Source organism: Orcinus orca, chromosome 14, assembly GCF_937001465.1.
Source record: "Orcinus orca chromosome 14, mOrcOrc1.1, whole genome shotgun sequence".
In the NCBI taxonomy this organism is placed as follows: Eukaryota; Metazoa; Chordata; class Mammalia; order Artiodactyla; family Delphinidae; genus Orcinus; species Orcinus orca.
In genome coordinates, this window is record NC_064572.1 from 14,641,041 (window position 1) to 14,660,942 (window position 19,902).

The 19,902-nt window shown below is 37.6% G+C and overlaps 1 protein-coding gene across 1 annotated transcript in view; it reads left to right on the forward strand.

Annotated features, from left to right (window-relative positions):
- The window catches only part of RYR2 (ryanodine receptor 2), a 517,690-nt gene that overhangs the window by 402,857 nt on the left and 94,931 nt on the right, over positions 1-19,902 (forward strand). The window contains exons 72-78 of the mRNA XM_049697219.1: positions 3,619-3,789; positions 4,905-4,964; positions 7,803-7,937; positions 11,450-11,562; positions 14,692-14,788; positions 16,378-16,481; positions 18,017-18,068. Coding sequence (XP_049553176.1) covers positions 3,619-3,789; positions 4,905-4,964; positions 7,803-7,937; positions 11,450-11,562; positions 14,692-14,788; positions 16,378-16,481; positions 18,017-18,068 — 732 coding nt within the window. The remainder of the gene's footprint in view (positions 1-3,618; positions 3,790-4,904; positions 4,965-7,802; positions 7,938-11,449; positions 11,563-14,691; positions 14,789-16,377; positions 16,482-18,016; positions 18,069-19,902) is intronic.

Genomic DNA, 19,902 nt, shown 5'->3' on the forward strand with positions numbered 1-19,902 from the left:
AACAGAGAGGTGTTCCCTCCTGAAATGCTGAGAGCAGAGAGATGCAGAAAGCTTCAGGGATTTCTGCGACAAGACCTTAAACCGTCTGTCTAAGGTGTCACAGCAGCCGATAGAGCCACCCTCCCAGAGTCCTGCAGGAAAAACGAACTCCTTTTGGCCAGAGATTGAGACCAAATGCAAACACCAGCCAAAGGACATATTGTCACACATCAGTCTTCAGCCAGTCGCTTGAGCAGGGATAATAATCACTATTTGTATGGAGTGCCATTTCTCAAATTAGAAGAGTATATAAGTTGGCCAGCAGACCAGTTTGGAATAGGAAATCTGGGATAGGGAAGCTCATTTTGACTTAAAGCAAAATATATGTAGCTCAGAGAGAGGCCAGTGCATGTATAATTGGCCATAATACTCTGGGAGTTCTATTTTTCTTATTTTTTGAGGAACCTCCATGCAGTTCCACAGTGGCCGAACCAGTTTGCACTCCCACCAGCAGTGCACAAGGGTTCCCTTTCCTCCACATTCTCACCAAAACTTGTAATCTCTTGTCTTTTTGATGAATAGGCTCTTTTATCCTTCATATGTCTAAATTTTCATAAATCATTTATGATTTTATGTCTATTTGGGGGGTTGTAGGGCATTTTCTTGTAGGAATATTAGAAAATTCTTCCCTTTTTCTTGGTCCTCTATTAAATTTTAGGTTATTTTAGGTGAAATTGTTGGAGCTATATTTGTGGTGCGTGCATGTGTCTGTGTGTATGTGAGAGAGAGACAGACAGACACACACACACACATACAGATGGATTTAAGAGAGGTCATTTATCCGACTCTCCTCCTTAAATATGCTGTTGACAGAAATAATAAACAATCTGTAATAGGAATAGAAAAGAGTTTTATTTGAGCCAAACTGAGGGCTATAACCCGGGAGACACAGATACAAGAAGCAGTTGAATTATGTTCCACCGTACTAAAAAATGGGGGAGACTTACAGAGGCAAACACCGCAAAATTACATAAGTTATTTGTCAAAAATTATGACTGGACCTGGCAAGAAGTAAGTGTGCTTGTTAAGTAAGGATTGGTCGGGGTCCGAAAGAGTTGCAATGCTGCAGCTGGCAGCTGCTAGCAGATGTTTTGAGAATGGCTGGTGGTGTCCTTGAGACTGATACAGTTCAGAAAATTCAAGTTCTCTGTGATGCAGGATCGTGTCTCAGACCACATTCACAGTGGCCACTGAGCTCCATTTTGGATGTCTGAGCCACACTCTATTTTCATTTTTTAAATGCATTTGTTTCTTCAGTGGTTAAAGCAGATGCACAATGCATGTTTGATGGGTCACAAAACAGGCTGTTCTAATTAGCGTAAAGTTTAAGTTAAATCATGTGTAAGCCAGAATGACTTTCCCAGATCTCCATATGTGAACATTTCTTCCCTCAGTGCCTACATATTGACCATGTTATTGTGTCTTCATATCTGATTCAAATGTTAGGATTGAAAATGAACTGTGCAAATTCAGTAGTTTCAGCAGTTCTGTTCAAATTATTGAACAGGTCCTATGAGTAAGGCACAGTGCTTGGTTCTGCATATAAGAAAGGAACAAAATAGGTTTGGCCACTTCCCTAATGGAGCTCCATAGTCTGGGGAGGAAATTGACACTGAACAAGGAAAAAACAGCCCTTATAGACGTGCATGAGGATATTTGACTGCTCGTATATTTAATTTCTTCCTACCAACAGTGAACTTTATCACTCATAAAAGTTCAAAGATTTATTGACTGTTCTTTTCAGTTTACAGATTTCCTATGGTATAGAAAGCAAGATGATATTTTGAGCATAAGTAGGAATTAATTTATCTAGTACTTCTCAAAACTGAGCAGTGTAGAGTTGCCTTCAGTGTTGATTTAAATTATTTTTATTATAAGGTTGCTTAAATATTTATAAATATCAAGCCAGGTATAAGCTCCTTCTACTTTTACAACAGTAAAACCAAAAGACCTTTACAAGTTAAAATCAAAGAAAACTTCAGCACCAGTAAAATTTAGACTTTAATGTATTGAGTAATATTGTTTTGCAAACACTAAATTACCAGTATTGGGTAGAAATATGTTTGCATAACTTATATCAATTTCCTTAATTTTTAGGATGGTGGTTCCTCATTTGGGTAATTATTTTTATCAGTGTGGTTAGGTTTCCTTTTAGCAGAGAGCTCATGTAAAACCACTGATTCATTATTTTTATGGGTTAATCAATTTAATAGTACAAATAATTATTCACTGTGCTTTTTCTACTAAACTTACCGACAGTACTCTCTTACAAATTGGTACAGATAAAAGCGGGATCCACACGATAAGTACATCTCTTTGGAAAGTGAATATGATTCTTATTACTGTGGTTCAGATATTGTAGGTTTGATATATCAATATATACTATATATGTAATAATATAATACATTATATAATATATAGTATTAACATATCAGCTACCATTACCATCTGATTTCAGATGTTTCAGTACTTTCACTTTGCAAAAAACTTCTTTCATTATCACGTTGTGATGTATTTTGCCTTCTTTTGGGGAAAGCAAATCATTTGTATATTAAATGATCTTCTGAATTTCTCAGCCCCAAACTATTACAGTATATCATTATCATAAAACTATCTTCAATGTTTGATTTATTATTACAAAGAAATTTAACATGCACGAAGAAGTGGATATGGGACAGCTATTTTCATTTTAACATTAGAACATGTCCTCTTAATAGAAAGAAGAATACTCACTACCCAGTGAAAATTAGACTCCGTCATTGGAGGTGACCCTGGCACAAGCATAGTTTTCAACAAAATCACTAGAGAACCCTGAAGTATCATGGCTGTTCTCAATTGTAAACAGGTTATCCAGAGATAATCCTGAATATTTATGTAACACTGATTAGTATATTACGTCTAGATTAAGGCCCTGGGGAGACGAGTGTTCAGCCTGTATAAAAGGCAAATATATGAGAGTTTTACATATGCTGTGTGTGTGTGTGTGTGTGTGTGTGTGTGTGTGTGTGTGTGTGTGTTGCAAAGCAAGCATTTGTCAAAGCAAAAACCATTTATTCTTAATCTTTTCTTTCCTGTTAGCCACCAAAAATCATAAATCATGCAGTATATGGAATTACCATGGATTTTTCATGCATCCACATGCCCCTCTACAATTACAATGTGCATTTTCCTTCTAAAATTATATAGAGAGAATTCCCTGGCAGTCCAGTGGTTAGGATTCAGCGCTTCCCCTGCCGGGGACCTGGGTTCAATCCATGGTTAGGAAACATGATGTGGCCAGATAAACAACAACAAAAAAAAGAAACAAAAAAATAAATAAACCTTTTTTCTTAAAAAAAAAAAAAGATTATCTAGAAATGCCTACCAGTAAATTCTAGTGATTTGGGAATCTGAGAGCAGGACTTAAAATCAGCAAGAGATGCTGAGAAGGAAAGAGAAAGGGTGTCCTCAGTGGGATTCCTAAGCCATAGGGACCAGCAGAAAACGAGGAAAAGGAAACTACAGGCAAGTTAGAAAAGGCTCATAGTCCTATGAGGCAAGAAGTCATTGCAGATTCCAACACTTACCTTTGTTCTGTAGGCAGCTGTTTCTGATCAGGAAAGGAAGAAAATGAAGCGCAAAGGAGACCGGTATTCCATGCAGACCTCTCTTATCGTGGCAGCCCTGAAGCGATTACTGCCCATTGGCTTGAACATCTGTGCCCCTGGGGACCAGGAGCTCATTGCTCTGGCCAAAAATCGATTTAGTCTGGTAAGGCTCCTGTTCCTACCAGTGGGAATGATCATTCAACCTCCAGATGCTCATGTGTTTGGATTCCTTCGTCTCACTGCTCTATGTCAGTATTTCATTTGCATTGAATGCTTTATTAAGCAATTTTTCTGCACAGGCCCTAGGACTCAGACACAAAGACTGCCTAATATTTTTTTTGGAGGCTGTTTTTATTTCTAAATTACGTTAATCACCCCCAGGGCATATTCAGAAACCAAAGAGAAAAGATGGCAACAAGTCACTGGTAGTGGAAAAAAATGGATTTCATATGAACTATATCAAATTTGTGATGAGAGGTATCTGCAGACTTACGAAGAGTGATTTTGAATGTTAGATGCATAATGTATTGTGCTGATTGTTGTTAGCTACGAATTTGACTTTTGAATCAGCAGCTTTTCTCCTTTGTGAACATCAAGATTTCAAGTTCTCAAGATTTCTTGATGGTCTCTGGTTTTCCTCTTCGTGGTTACACAGAGAGGATGCAAGTTTTCAAAAATATACATTGGGGTTGCTGTCTTTTATTCATGTAAGTTGGAGGACATGTTCTCCCTCCCGTGTTCCCACACTGAAGCAACTCTCTTCATATCCAGAGTTTGAGACCCTACCATGAGCAAATTGAAGGGAGATTGTAGGAAAGGGAGCTGCAGAGATTCAGGCCCATTGGCTTTTGTCTCATATTTGCTTCTCAGGATATGCTCCTCAGTATTACTGGATCCTTGGGGATGTTATTGGGTGCTAACATGACTTCGTGGAGATTTCAGAGAATGCTGGAGACATGCTTCTGTTTGAACCCAAGGGAACATGCTTCTGCCCTACTTCTTGTGAACTGGAAATTCAGTTGTCTTGAATCTAGGGCACTTTCACTGGAGTTAAATTAGGTGGTTGTCTTGTTTCAAGTCACAGCAATATCAAAAAATTATCTGAGCGATAAGCCCCAGATATTAATTATCTGAGCGATTTAATACATTTGTTGCATGTATTAAATCCTATAAAGATGTTTATTCAAATATATACTATTTCAAGAGGTTTATTTCTAATGACTTGTGACAGTCGCTGCATTATAAGACTTCATTTAGGTAACATTTATTTCTTGACAGAAAGACACTGAGGATGAAGTTCGAGATATAATCCGCAGTAATATTCACTTACAAGGCAAGGTAAGCCCAATATTATTAGAAAGCACACTTAGCACCTATAAACTAGTTAATCTCTCTTTAGAAGAGTACTACAAATAATGTTACTTTAACAAGTAAGGTAGTGAAAATATATCATCTTAATCAGTCATTATCCTGCTTGCAGATCCTTTTGTATTAATGATTCTCAAGATAACAAATGATGTATTTTTAAAGTAGATCATCGGAGATTGTCAAACTTTGAAAAAAGATGTCGCCAGTTGAAATAGAGGTTGGGAATTTCCTTCATATAGCTGAGTTTGAGGACCTTTGGGACATGGAGACAGGTGTCTATGAAAATTTGATATTTTACACCTAGTGCTCAGAAATTAAATAAGTGTATTTGAGTCAGTACATACGAGATAGCAAGAATTAATGTAATAGCAAAGCCAGTGTACATTTAGAAGAGAAACATGAATGGAAACCAAGATAACACATACTTTCTAATGGTGGGTAAAAAATTTGCTCAAAGTAGTTTTTGTAGTCCAAGCATTTACCATTATTTGGAAATGCTTTCATAGTAGTGGATAAACTCTTCATTTGTTTACAGGACCTGTTATGTAATATGAGAGGTCTAGCAATTTATTATTTTGACTCAACTCTTTGCTTCTATTCAGATGTCCCTTCTGAGGATTTTTTTTTTAATTGTGAAAATGTCCAAATGTCAAAAACTAGTGGCTATAGTATAATATATCCCTTACTGGGTATTAAAATGTTTCTTTCCAAAGATCCAAACCATATTCATTTTCTTTTAACACTTTGGAATACAATATGATAAAGGTGTGACATGCTTTTACAGTACTCACAATGCACAAGTATTATTTAGAGCAAATTTCATGTGTACTTTGTTGTGTACTCAATTATCCATTTAATTTTAACTTGAACAGAGTAGGAGATTAATTCCTATAAGAGCACGATCTCTTTGCAGATAGCAAAAAGATTTTTAACATTATTCAAAATGTTCATAAAGGCTTCAGTTGAACCTCAATTTTATACTACATGCATGGGCACTTGAGCCAATCACGTGCCCCTGAAAAGATCTCGGAAGCCCCAGGGAATTCGAGACCACACTTTGAGAACCATGGTCCCACATAGAGACAGAAAGTATTCACTACCTCTTAAGAAGGGGTTTATACCACTCCCAGGAAACAGTCAAATAAAAGTTATATCTTGGGGCTTCCCTGGTGGTGCAGTGGTTGAGAGTCCGCCTGCTGATGCAGGGGACCTAGGTTCGTGCCCCGGTCCGGGAAGATCCCACATGCCGCGGAGTGGCTGGGCCCGTGAGCCATGGCCGCTGAGCCTGCGCGTCCGGAGCCTGAACGGGAGAGGCCGCAACGGTGACAGGCCCGCGTATTGCAAAAAAAAAAAAAAAAAAGAAGTTATGTGTTGGATAAGCAGGAGGAAATTCTTCCATTATATTCTAGAGGTTACTTGTAGGGATACTTTGGACAATGTATGCTGTGTATTGAGGAGTCAGGAGGAACAAAAAAGCTGAAAAGGATGCATATTTATAACCAATATTTCACCTCCAAACGAATGAAACCTGAAAATAAAGACATAATGAATACTTATTCTTTGTGACATTTCATTCTATATTTTTTAAGCTAGGCGTAAAACTAGGCCCCAAGGCCCCCATGTATATAAAAATAGGCCCCATGGCCCTCATGTATATACAGACTTGCAAGCAATGAGTTCTTTTGTTCCCAGCTCTTTCTTGACTACATTGTCTTGAAATTGTAAGACTGGTAATCCTGAGGACAAGAGGGAGTGATTGTGTATTGGAAGGAATAATATCTAGAGGTACCAGAGTCCTCAGATGAAAAAAGTATATGGAGGAAAACATTTTGTCTTATCAAAAGACAAATGGTGTTGACAAGTCGTTCAGTGCACAGAGCTCTCTCTCTGTTTGCCTGTAAGATGAAAGTTAGTTTTAACATTTCAGACTACACTTTCTCAGGCTAGGAGTTGTGAAGTTTTAGATGTTGTTCGTTTACTTCTGCTTCATTGCCCTCCGTCTCCCATTTTTAAAGGAAATATTTAATGGGTGGAGAAACATACGAGTATTGCCGTGCCCGTTTTTAATGACATAGTTAATCTAGATTATTTCTTTGAAGTGCTGTATCCCTGGAAAGATGCTTGTCTTCGTCAGAAATATTATTATTATATTAAGAAATATATTAAGAAATATATTAAGAAATATTATTAAAATAATATTTCTTAAAAACATTCAGAATTCCGTTGCATCTTTCACTCGGGAAAATAGAGTATGAAAAAATAGAGTCTGTGGATTGGTTTATTGCAAGAATGTGGTCTTGTAGGCCTTCGTTGCTTTATATTAATTGATATCTTTGTTTCAGTGAGCCTGAGCTGTGTTGTAGCATCCTTGTATTTATAGATACATGTGATCCTATATCATGGCCTCTAAAGTAAATATGTGAATCTCTCAGTGTTTGACTGTGAAAGGAAAAGAGAAAGAGAAAAGATTGCTTTCCCTGACCATCTCCAGCTCATCCTTAAATCCTAGCCGAAACTTCACTTGTTTAGGGAAATCTTCCCAACCACCGACAGGTTAGGTTAAACCTCCAGGTACCTTATATTTCTTTCTAGTAGCCCTTGTCGCAACTGTAAATGTTTGTTTGATGTCTTCCTTCCTCACCAGACGATAAATTTCATGAGTACAAGGTACTTACTTCTCTGTCTTGATCTCTGCGTCATGTTTTCACCCCGTGCTATGCTCAGTAAATAGCTATAGATTGACTCTTCAGAAGTGTGTCTTCCCCTCTTTACACTGCATTTTTTGAACGTTTTTCTTTTTTTCTGCAGGTGGAGGATCCTGCTATTAGATGGCAGATGGCTCTTTACAAAGATCTACCCAACAGGACAGAAGACACTTCAGATCCTGAGAAGACAGTGGAAAGGGTCTTGGATATAGCAAATGTGCTTTTTCATCTTGAACAGGTTAGATTTTGTGTTGATTCAATCACATTTGCCTTAACCATAAAAAATATTTTTTTAAAGGATGTGTGTTGACTTGTTAACTGTGGGCCAGAAAACATATATATCCAGCATGTTCATTACAAAGAATCTATGACTTGGGAGTCCTTAGTATCTAATCAGCAGCATTTCCAAACTTGTAATTTTTGTAACCATGGATAAATAATGTATTTGGGGAGATCAAGGCCTCTGTTTTATAGTCTTTTTCAAAATATTTCTAAAATTAAACAGATAACTAAAATTATATAATTATTTTTAAGCCATTCTAACAAAAATTTGAGGAGTTATGCCTGATTTCAAATGTTTTATAACTGTATTATTTTTCTATTGATGCTCATCAAAACATGTTTGAGATACTATCTTTCCCTGGTCTAATATTTGAATTTTGAATTTAAGGTCACGTATTTCACCTTTCCTTTGAATATTTTTGAGCTAATTTTTCTCAAGTTCAGCAATATGTTACATTTAGAGAAGAGCAGTGCAGTGGTATTAGAGCCATGTGAAAATAATGTTTTTATATCATTTTTCAGTTGTATTCTATTTTAAGCTACAAAGCTTACTGTGTATTTGATTTTCTTATTTATTACCTTTGCTCAAGAATTCCCAAACCAGTAATATCTGAAACGTCATCCATTGGTGGATGGTATTTTTGTATAAGGGATCTTCTGGCTTAGGTAAAAATATCTGCAACACAGAGACAGTCTCTGTTTCTCACGAGGTCCACTCAGCAAAATAACACCAGACTGAGGGTGCTCAGTGTAAACCCAAGAGTGTGCTCTGTCACTGGGTCTCCATGACGATACCTACCTGACACGGAGGGGCAGTTATTTTACACTGAACATAAAATAATGAAATGCCCCATGTCACCTCAGGATGTTGTCATCTGAATGTTTTGCAGAACTTACTAGCATAGCAATAATAAATGTGTTTCTTTGATTCCTATTTTATATTATCTGATGACCTCCTATCACCGCCCTGGCCAGTTAAATAACCGAAGGGTACATCTAATATAGCATCCTCTTACTCAGATGCCCCCCAAGTGCTAATAACTTCTCCAGTGCCATGCAGTTTATCACTATACCTGATGAGATTAAGCTAGGATACTCTTACACCATATGGCTAGCGATATGTGTTTACGTTATGTAACACCATAATATTAATAATATAATAAAATATTATTTAGGCAACTTAATGGTTCCCTAAATATTTTCATGAAATATTAAATAAATATAAATGATCATCCATCAGCAGATGACAAGATTTGAGGTAATGAAATGTTAAGTGATATATAAAGTCATGGAGTTGTGTTTCCAGAAGTATATACGTATTTAGGAAGATTACTCAGTGATAATTAAATGGCTCCTAGAGGACCATTTCTGACAGCATTACTCTACCATGAGTTTTTAATTCTTCCTGGGTTTCATGCACATATCTGGATTTGCTTGAATGACTTTTAGATACATTAAATGAAGTTTATTGAACCCTGTTTTATTATAGTCATATGTTATGTACTCATAAATACATGTGATCATAATGAATGATGTTATTTGTAAAGTGGTGAGATTCATTTTACTGAGCAGCTGTTTATCCCGTGAACATTTATTGCATGCACTACCGTATGGCAGCATTGTACTCTGCTGGGGACTGAATTCTGTCCCTCTACTCAAGTGGCTTGTGCTCTAGAGGCGTATATGGCCACATAGATAAATATGTAGTGATTCAGATGTGCCAGGATACAAAATGTGCTGAAGAGAGATTAAGAGGAACCCAAACTTACTCTAGCCATGATGAGGGTGATCCCTGTGTAAACCTTAAAGAAGTAGGAATTATCTAGGAAAAGGTAAGAGGGTCAGATTTTCATGGCCAACTATTCTTCAAAATGTTAAGAATATGAGTAAAAAGAACTCATCAGTTATCAAAAGATAGAAAAGAGTGCAAGATATCTGTGTGCAGAATTCATGCCTTTAATACCTCTATTCTAATGTTAATTTGTGAGTCATAGAATAGTTTGCAAAGAATATTTTCATTTGCCACACTCGGTGCAAAAACAGTGGGTGCAGAGGAAAGACTTCATCTGGCTCAAGGGTCAGCGACCTTTGCAGTGGAACATTTTGTACTGTACATCTGGTCATTTTTCTTAGGACAGTAAGCTGTCTCCTTGGAATTTTCTAATACTCAAACTCCAGACAGGCTAACACAGCAGCAAACCCAGGTGTTCAGTTACAAGACACATCTTGATGTTCACCCTTGGATCACAGATCTTAACAACATCTATTTACTTGATTTATAGGAAAATTCACTATTTAAGGTCTTTCCTTGTTAATTACGTTTGTTGACTATCACCCATGTTGATCAGAATGCCATATTCTAGGTGAATAATACTACCCTTGATTGTTTTCACCTGCAGTGTCTCAACAATGTTTTGTTTTGCTTAATATAACCAAGAAGAAAATTGAACTGGATAATTATCAAAAAGTGTTTATTGATCCTACAGAAGGAAGAAGATCACAGAAATAAGTGCTTTCAAATTATACAAATTGTTTTGTTAAAATTTCCAAACCACTGTAATCCAAACATTCTCAATGTTTTCTTCAGGCATTATTACATTCATATGTTGACCCTTTACTGCAAAGGATAATAAATTTAGTTTTGCTTTTTTAGCTAATGTAACGTTTTTATTTCTTCCAGAAATCTACATGTATGCGCCGGAGATATTACAGTCCGGGAAGTACAGTGTTCAATTGCCTAGAAATTACTAATTAATTTAGAATTCTATGCTGGGATTTTTTTCTCTCTAATACTTACAATTAATCTCTTTTTCTTCTTGAAATTCCAAACACCATTAGCTAAACACATAGCTTGCTTGCCTCATTTACTGCAACTTTTGAATTCTCATTTGTCCCTATCTAACAAAGTAATTATATATTTTAACATTTTTGCAAAACGAAATTCTTTTACTCATTCCTACTAATGTGTTCAAATAGACTTGTCATCTCTCCATCCTGTTATATTAAGGAACAGTGGACTTTTCATTAGAATTTTCTTTAACTGCCTCTGTTTATGTTTACTGTTGTAGCTCTTATGATAAAATTAGTGGAAATGGATAAATAAATAAGAATAGGTTCATTGTTTTGCACAGGCAAAAACTATGTTTTGGCACTATAACCGAATTCTGAAAAGGATACAAAATTGTTTTATATAGAATAGTTTTATAGTTCTTTGATTTTTAAAGATGACATAGTTTCTAAAGTACACAGTGTTGGGAAAATATTATATTTTTACTAAGGAAAATATGTAACATTTGAAACTATTTCAAATTTAGCATTGGGTAACTTTGAGGACATGGGTTTTCCCATAATAATTGTGAGGTACTGTTGGGATCGAAATTCTAAAAGTTTTTAGCTAAAAGATGCAGCTGTATTTTTGAGGGCCTTTGGGGGTTTAAATACATATGTCTTTGTGTCATTCTACCTCAGGTCGAGCATCCTCAGAGATCGAAAAAGGCCGTGTGGCACAAACTGCTCTCTAAGCAGAGGAAACGGGCAGTGGTTGCCTGCTTTCGGATGGCTCCTTTGTATAATCTGCCAAGGTCAGAATTTCTTTAACGTTTATAATGGATTCAAGTTATTCTTCCCCTAACAAGTGATAGGAGGCATCTACCTTAACACGAGAACAATAGTCCAAAGAGAAGGATGGACAAGATTTATTGGCTTTTCTGTGTAATTCTTGACTTTGTTTTCCTTTGTCGGGTATTCTCATTGGTCTGTAATGTCGTTATTAAATGACTTTTATTTTTTATTGAAGTATAGTTGTGTTAGTTTCAGGTGTTTCAAGTGATTCAGTTATACATTTATAAAAATCTATTCTTTTTCAGATTCTTTTATAGGTTATTACAAAATATTGAATATAGTTAGTTCCCTGTGCTATACAGTAAGTCTTTGTTGTTTATTTTATGTATAGTAGTGTGTGTATGTTAATCCCACACTCCTAATTTATCCCTCCCCACCCTTTACCCTTTGGTAACCATAAGTTTGTTTTCTATTACTTTTAAATACTCAGGAGGATCTGCTCACACATGTGAGGCAGGATAGAGTAATTAGGAACTCAGTCTTGGGGGTCAGACTGCCTTGATTTGAATCCTGACCTCTCAGCTTATGGATGCATGACCTTGGTCAAGGTTCTTACCTGACTTTGTACCGTAAAATTTGCCTCATAGACTTGTTCAGGTTATTTAATGGGTCGAAGTATACACAGTGCTTAGAACTGAACATAACACAAGCAGTGTTAATTGTTGTTTATTATTTTTGTGATGATTTAGCCTTTGGGGAAAAGAACTGATATGGAACTAACTTATGGGAATAACGTAAACATGTTTGACAGACCCATCAACCTTCTCCTAGAGATACAGGAGATATACTTGTTAAAAGAAAAGTAACCCGTGGCATTGAAGTCTAGCCCAGGGTACCATTTCCACCTTCTTGTGATTCTCCTAAGAAACTGTGCTGTTTCCCACTCTGAGCTTTATACAAGTGGCATCTTCCCCATGTCTGTTAAACAAGGCTCAGCTCAACTGCATCCCTTTTTTGGACCATCTCTGACCAAGCCACGCCCTCTACCTCTTCCAAGTTGAAAATGCTTCCTCCTGTTTGTTTCTAGGAAACTTTTAAATACCTCTAGTTGTGGACACTTTCCTATAGTATTGGGGCTGTTTGTCTCTCTGATTCAGACTTTGAGATCCTTTAGAGCTATGTTCAATTGCATATCTTCAGCACCTAGAGCACTGACTTTCAGTAAGTGTTTGAATGAATGAGTAACGTAAGTTGGGGAGTAAAAAAAAAAAAAAAAACAAGACAAAAACATAACTCCTCCCTGCCCCCTGCCACTAACAAAGCAAAACAAACAAAACTTTTCGATTTCACTAAGGCCCGTAAATTCCTTGCCATCTCGTCACTCACTAAGTATAAAATGTATTTGAGTTCCTTCTCAAACCACGTGCTGCTTCTGAATTCGCTGGCTCAATTATGGTGTCACAGTTTAGTCAAATAGAACATTGACCTTGAATTCATATTCTTATTTCTTTTCTGGTTCCTCCTATACAGACATTTTCCAAGTTTCATCAAGTTTTTCTTTTCTTTTCTTTTCTTTTTTTTTTTTACAACTCTTTTGGATTATAATTGCTTTACAATGTTGTATTAGTTTCTGCTGTGCAACAAAGTGAATCAGCTATGTGTATACATATATCCCCATATCCTCTCCCTCTTGCATCTCCCTCCCACCTTCCCTATCCCACCCCTCTAGGTGGACACAAAGCACCGAGCTGATCTCCATGTGCTACGTGGCTGCTTCCCACTAGCTATCTGTTTTACATTTGGTAGTGTGTATATGTCAGTGCCACTCTCTCACTTCTTCCCAGCTTACCCTTCCCCCTCCCCGTGTCCTCAAGTCCATTCTCTACGTCTGCGTCTTTATTCCTGCCCTGACACTAGGTTCATCAGTACCGTTTTTTTAGATTCTATGTATATGTGTTAGCATACGGTGTTCAACTTTTCCTTTGAACCGTTTCACATCACCATCCTTCCCTTCAAGGTCACCTCTTCAACTCCCTTTATTGACTCACATCATGTTGATGACAGCAGATTCCGAGCTAGTTTCTACGATGTCACGGAGTCTGCCGTTCCACTGTCTCGGATATAACGTATTCAAAATTGTACCCCTTATTCCAGTGGGAATATTCTCAGACCTGGTGCTTTTAGGAAATACACTCAGATTTGCTTGAGAAATAGCCAAGGCTCAACCTGTTGAATCAGAATATCCGAGGGCTTCGCATGTGTACTGTTTAAAGGCTCCACAGGGGATTCTGATGTACCAGTAAGGTTGAGCCGCTCTCGTGCAAGGATTTACGGCGAGTTCTGGCCGTTCCATCTGTGTTGACGGTTCTTCTCCCTGGATTTCAAGGCCCTTCATAAACCTGTCTACCTTTATGTCTCATGATTCCTTAGCCTGCCTTTGATACTGTTAAGCTCAGCATTCCATCCTTCAATGGCGCCGGCTCATTTTAACACGTCTGGTATTCTCTTACGATGTTCCCTCATTGACATGATTTTCTTAGAGTGGAACCTTAGCCATAAATCTCATCAATTTCACGATGAGTTTTACTTATGGTTTTAGTCTTCACTGGTCTTCTTTAATTCGTAGGCAACCACTTATCATCAGTATTCTAGGATTTAATCTTTGGATATACATACCCATAAGGTTCCCTTAATACATTTAGTTTTGTGATCCTCAGGGTCTGTATCTAATGCTAACAGGAGCCTTGGATAATTCCATAACATCGTTTATCCAGAGCCACTTTATGTCGTAAGAGCTACCATGTAATGAGCATCTATCCAATGTGCTTTACATTCTTTATCTCAGTTTGAGTCTCACAAAACTGACACGTAGATGGGGTTATCCTAGTTTTATAAATGAGAGAAGTGAAAGTCGACAAAGTCGGATAACTTGACCAATGTTACAAAACCTAGAAATAACTAAATCCATGTCAGTCTGTGATCTGAGAAACCTTTCTCTGTCCTCTGTGATATCTTCCTCTCCAGCTGAGAGTAGGAAGTTTATTTTTATTTTATTCTTTGAGTGCACAGATAATCCAGCGATAAAGTGCTACTGAATACCTTTTCACTTTAATTAAAAATAACTGTTTGAAATTGTGCTTACCTTTTAGGCATCGGGCTGTCAATCTCTTTCTTCAGGGATATGAAAAATCTTGGATTGAGACAGAAGAACATTACTTTGAAGATAAACTGATAGAAGATTTAGCGGTACATTTTTAATGGGGTTAGAAGATGAAAGAAAGTCTGGGCTTGGTGGGATAACATTGGTGTGAGCCATTTATCTCATAACATTGAAGAGAAAACATCATTGCAGTGTGTGGGCCTTAGGAAACTTTCTTCTCGATTGTTATTGCATGCAGTGTTTAGGGAAAAATTCACTCTTCTTATTTCAAAGAGATCTCATCAGCATCCAGCAATTCAGAATTTAACTAAACTTTGACTCTATTATTCTTTTAAATTCTTCCTCAAAGCACCTTCAGACACCTCAGAACCAGGATATTACTATAAAAGCTGAACCATAAAGAATTATTCACCAAAACTAGATCGAAGGTTGACAAAAGCCAATGAAAAGTAGCTGGTTGTTAAACATAGACAGGACAGAGAATGACAGATTGGGTACAGGATGAGCAGGAAGTCATGGTAAATATAGTATAAACGGCAAGTAGAATTTTTCAGTCCAACCATGCTGATAAGGAGGCTTGTGTTACTGAGAGTGCTTCACTCGGGGGAGCCATTGTCTTAATTTTTTATGAGCTGTGGACCTATTTAAAAATCTGACCAAGGGCCATCTCAGGAAAATTTATAAGCATATAGTCCTGCAGAATTCTGCAGACTAGTCAGAGGCATTATGATTCCCAAGTTAAAGACCTCTTGTCTAAAAGTTTTGTTTTGTTTTGTCTAACTCACAGATTATCAGGGAACATAAAGGATAAACTAATCCAGTTCATAAAACCTTAACCCTGATTACCCCCTTATATTTTAATTGAATTTCATTTCTTTTTAAAATCACAACCTGTAGAATATTAGAATATTCAACCTTGTAGAAATTTACACAGTACCTGCAACATTAAGCCTTAAATCCAAGAAAGAACATATTTAGGTAGAGAGAATCTCAGTCTGAATGGGTAATTCTTATAGAAATATAAAATTCATTAAATCATTCAACAAATGGGATTAATTAATTCTACAGTCAGTAAAAATGCTTCATAATTTTCCTCATGGTACATGTTCTATCCAATAGAATGAAATTACTTTTTTAAGTTTTAAAAGTAACTGAAAATGAGAAAAAATAATGTGTAAGTGATTCAGACATTAACTCATTCAGCATTCTTTGCCTTTCTCTGTCTGTGTAGGCAACAAAAATGTTTCATTTGATAATCAGTTTGCTTTGCTACATGAACATTTTTATACTTGGAGTGATGTAGCATTTTATTGCAATTCTTTGTAAATTGAGCCCTCCCTAAAGCTGAAATCCATGTAGCAGATACACTTTTCAGTTAGTTATGAATCTGCTTATAAGAATGGCATTCAGAATTTTTAAATGATGTAAGTCATCTTTGCCCATAGTGTTTTTTGGTCCCATTATTAAATAGCTTTTTTTTTTTTTAAAGCTGCATACTTTTGTGTTGGTAATATAACACACACACGTGCATACACGTGCAGGTACAATGCATATAACACAGACACACTCACGCACCACAATAGGAAGAGAAAGGCTTTCTTTTTATTTGTTGTTCCTGGGTCCGGGTGAACATTTCACCTAAATGTGAAATTTTATAAATTTGACTTTTGTATAGAAACCTGGAGCAGAACCTCCGGAAGAAGATGAAGGAACTAAGCGGGTTGATCCTCTCCATCAGCTGATACTTCTGTTCAGTCGAACGGCTTTAACGGAGAAATGGTATGGTTGGGAGGATTCACACGAGACGTAGGAAGAACAGATAGAAACCCGTGTCTGAGTGTTCTGTCCGTCACATGTTCCTGTTTCAGTTTCATCTTGTTCTTGGGAGGAGAGAGAAGTGTTCAAAGATAGGACCAGTCTGGCATACACTACGAACCAACGCTCACACAACTTCAGGCTTTAATAGTTACCTACCAAATATTTACCTAGCTCTCATTTTTCTTAACAACGTTGTAATTAGCTGGTTGACTTGATTCTGAATCTTCCTGTTGATCACAAACAAGCTTTAGAAAATAAAAGAGCCCAAAGCAAATTTCAGTACCAAAAATGTTTGGAGACCACTGGTGACCCCAAATTTCCTGGGTGGATTCTGTCTCCATTCAGCAGTAAGTCTTAGGAAACTTGAGGAGGTGGGTGCGCCATCCTTTCAGTGGAAGGTTTCTTTGAGATCTATTTTATGGGCATTCTCCATTTTACTTGGTTCCTACAGTCTTGGTCATATGAATTCACTGAAACCACAAAGGGCAAACCTCTATGGAATTAAATAAGAAAGGCACTCATAAGCCCAGTAATCAAAATGTGCTCAGTATCTGCTCATTACAGGGGCACCGCACAGGCTGATTCTGTAGATGAGCCATGGCGGAGGTTTTAAAACCTTTACCTGCTTCCCTGCCATGGGGGAGAAAGCCTACTTTGCCCCAGGCATCCCTCATCCTCTGCAGAGAATTTAATGATCAGTCCATATCCACCTGAGTCTTAAAGAGTTCATCTGACCTCTATGCATGTCGTAATAATGTACATTTCTCCCTCTTAGCTAATGTGATCCATCCTTCTCTCACGATTTCTCTCTCTTTCTCTTATTATTTCCTAACTAACAAAATCATCTCATCCCTAAGCATAGAGCAGCTCCCTGTCTGGCATTGTCAGGTAATGAGGTATTTCTCATAAGTGGATTTTTCTGATGGCTATAAGTTTAAAACTGCTAAAATAACTTTGCAAAACGTCAGGTATTTTTTGATGGAAGCCTTTCTTCAATGAATTAGTGGTTTCCATAATCTTTCAAAAGAGGATAGTAAACAGATTTTAACCTATCTTAATTTTTAAGAATCATTATGACCATCATATTTTTAAACTACGTAGTAGCATAATAATTGGGGAAGTCTTTCCAACAAATGTCAGATATCACGTCTGCTGTCAAAAGCCCTGACATCATGTAAATTTGCTTGGTTCAACTTTTGTAGTTTTAAGAGAATACTAATGTTATTACATTTGTGTGTAAATCAATAGATCATTTATTTTGTGAGACTTGAAGGTCTCTTCCGTAAGGTAGGATGGGGCCACTGTTTAGGAAGTCTAAGATCTTTGCTCTCTGATTCTACAATATTTCTGAATAATCGCTTTGCCTGAGTTTTGTGTTTGTTTCTTTTTAAAAAGACATACTTGTTGAAAGATAAAAGTTATTTCATACAGTGATGGTGATTTTGCATGTAACTAACCTTCTACTTAAAAACTGATTTTTTTCTTGTTTTTCATAGCAAACTGGAGGAAGATTTTTTATATATGGCTTATGCAGATATTATGGCAAAGGTAAATAAATGTCTTGATTTTAATGGCAAAATATAAGAATCTGTGTGTTTCTAGATTAAAATAAAATATCGTTAAATTTTAGAACCCTACAGGGCATTAATCTGAACTTTCCACTTGTTGCCTGAATATCTCGTCTAACGTTTTTGACAGGTAATCACTGTTTCTTCCTTTAACATTTTATTGATGGAGAGCTCACTGATTTTCCAAAAATTCATTCATTCAACAAATATTCACTCGACATGAAGGCATTGGAGATAATGTGGTGAACCAGAAAGTAACACACACACCCTGCCTTCTTGGAGTTTATCATCTGATGGAGGAGACAAAATTTGAACAAATGATTCCAAAAATCTCTGACAAGTTTAATGGTAGAGAAACAATTAAGAGTAGTGGGAGGGCTTCCCTGGTGGCGCAGTGGTTGAGAGTCCGCCTGCTGATGCAGGGGACAGGGGTTCGTGCCCCGGTCCGGGTAGATCCCACGTGCCACGGAGCGGCTGGGCCCGTGAGCCATGGCCGCTGAGCCTGCGCGTCCAGAGCCTGTGCTCCGCAACGGGAGAGACCACAACAGTGAGAGGCCCGTGTACTGCAAAAAATAAAAAAAAAATAAGAGTAGTGGGAGTAGTTTATGTAGCATTAGTCTGAGCTTCAAGGAAGTCCCTAACTGTTGAATGATGAATTGACCATGAAAAAATAGTAATAGCTAGTATTTACTGGGTGCTTATTTTGTTTAATCTCATAACCTGAGAATGAATGAGGGGAAGAGGAGTCAGGTTTTGCTGAGGCTTCTGACTTGGGCAGCTGAGTAGATGGCAGAACCATATTCTAAGGTGGGGATCACCAGAATCATTGCAGGCCTAGAGTGAAGAGGAAAGATGGCAAATTAAATTTTGGACATGTTAGTTAAAAATACCTGTGAGACAGCTAAGTGGAGATGTCTAACATGCAATAAGATAGTCATGTCTGACATTCCACATCTCACAGAAGGCTTAAAATTACAGATTTGGGGGGATTTCCCTGGTGGCACAGTGGCTAAGAATCTGCCTGCCAGTGCAGGGGACATGGGTTTGATCCCTGGTCCAGGAAGATCCCACATGCCACAGAGCATCTAAGCCCATGTGCCACAACTACTGAGCCTGTGCTCTAGCCCTGCGAGCCACAACTGCTGAGCCCACGTGCCACAACTACTGAAGCCCGCCTGCCTAGAGCCCGAGCTCCACAGAAAGAGAAGCCACCACAATGAGAAGCCCGCGCACCGCAACGAAGAGTAGCCCCTGCTCGCCGCAACTAGAGAAAGCCTGCGCGCAGCAGCAAAGACCCAACGCAGCCAAAAATAAAATAAATAAATTTATTTTAAAAATTTAAAAAATAAAATAAAATTACAGTTTTGGGAATTGTCAGCATTAGAAGGTAATTGAAGCCATAGTAGTAGATGATCTTTCCCAGGCAGAGAAGGAAGCATGAGAAGAACAGGTGGCTAGGACCAAGCCTCTAAAGACATGGATGCTTAAGAGATGGTTAGAAAAAAAGGAGCTTCCCTGCCCCCCCCCCAAAAAAAATAGGAGAGAATCTTACGTGTGAGATATATAGTAACTGTTGGAGTGTGTGGTCAACAAAATCTTACTCTGCTGAGGGACTGAACCTTATTCAAGGTAAGGATTGAAAATTCTCCAGGATTTATTACATGGACATCATGTGACCATGGTGAGAACAGTTGCAGAGATGTGAGATGGCGCACTGTGGTCCAAGTGTGTATTGTGGGGAAGTAAGTAGAGTCTCATGTGTGAGTAGATGTGGCATAGACATCTCTCTACTGAGAAGGCTGAGAAGGAGGAGA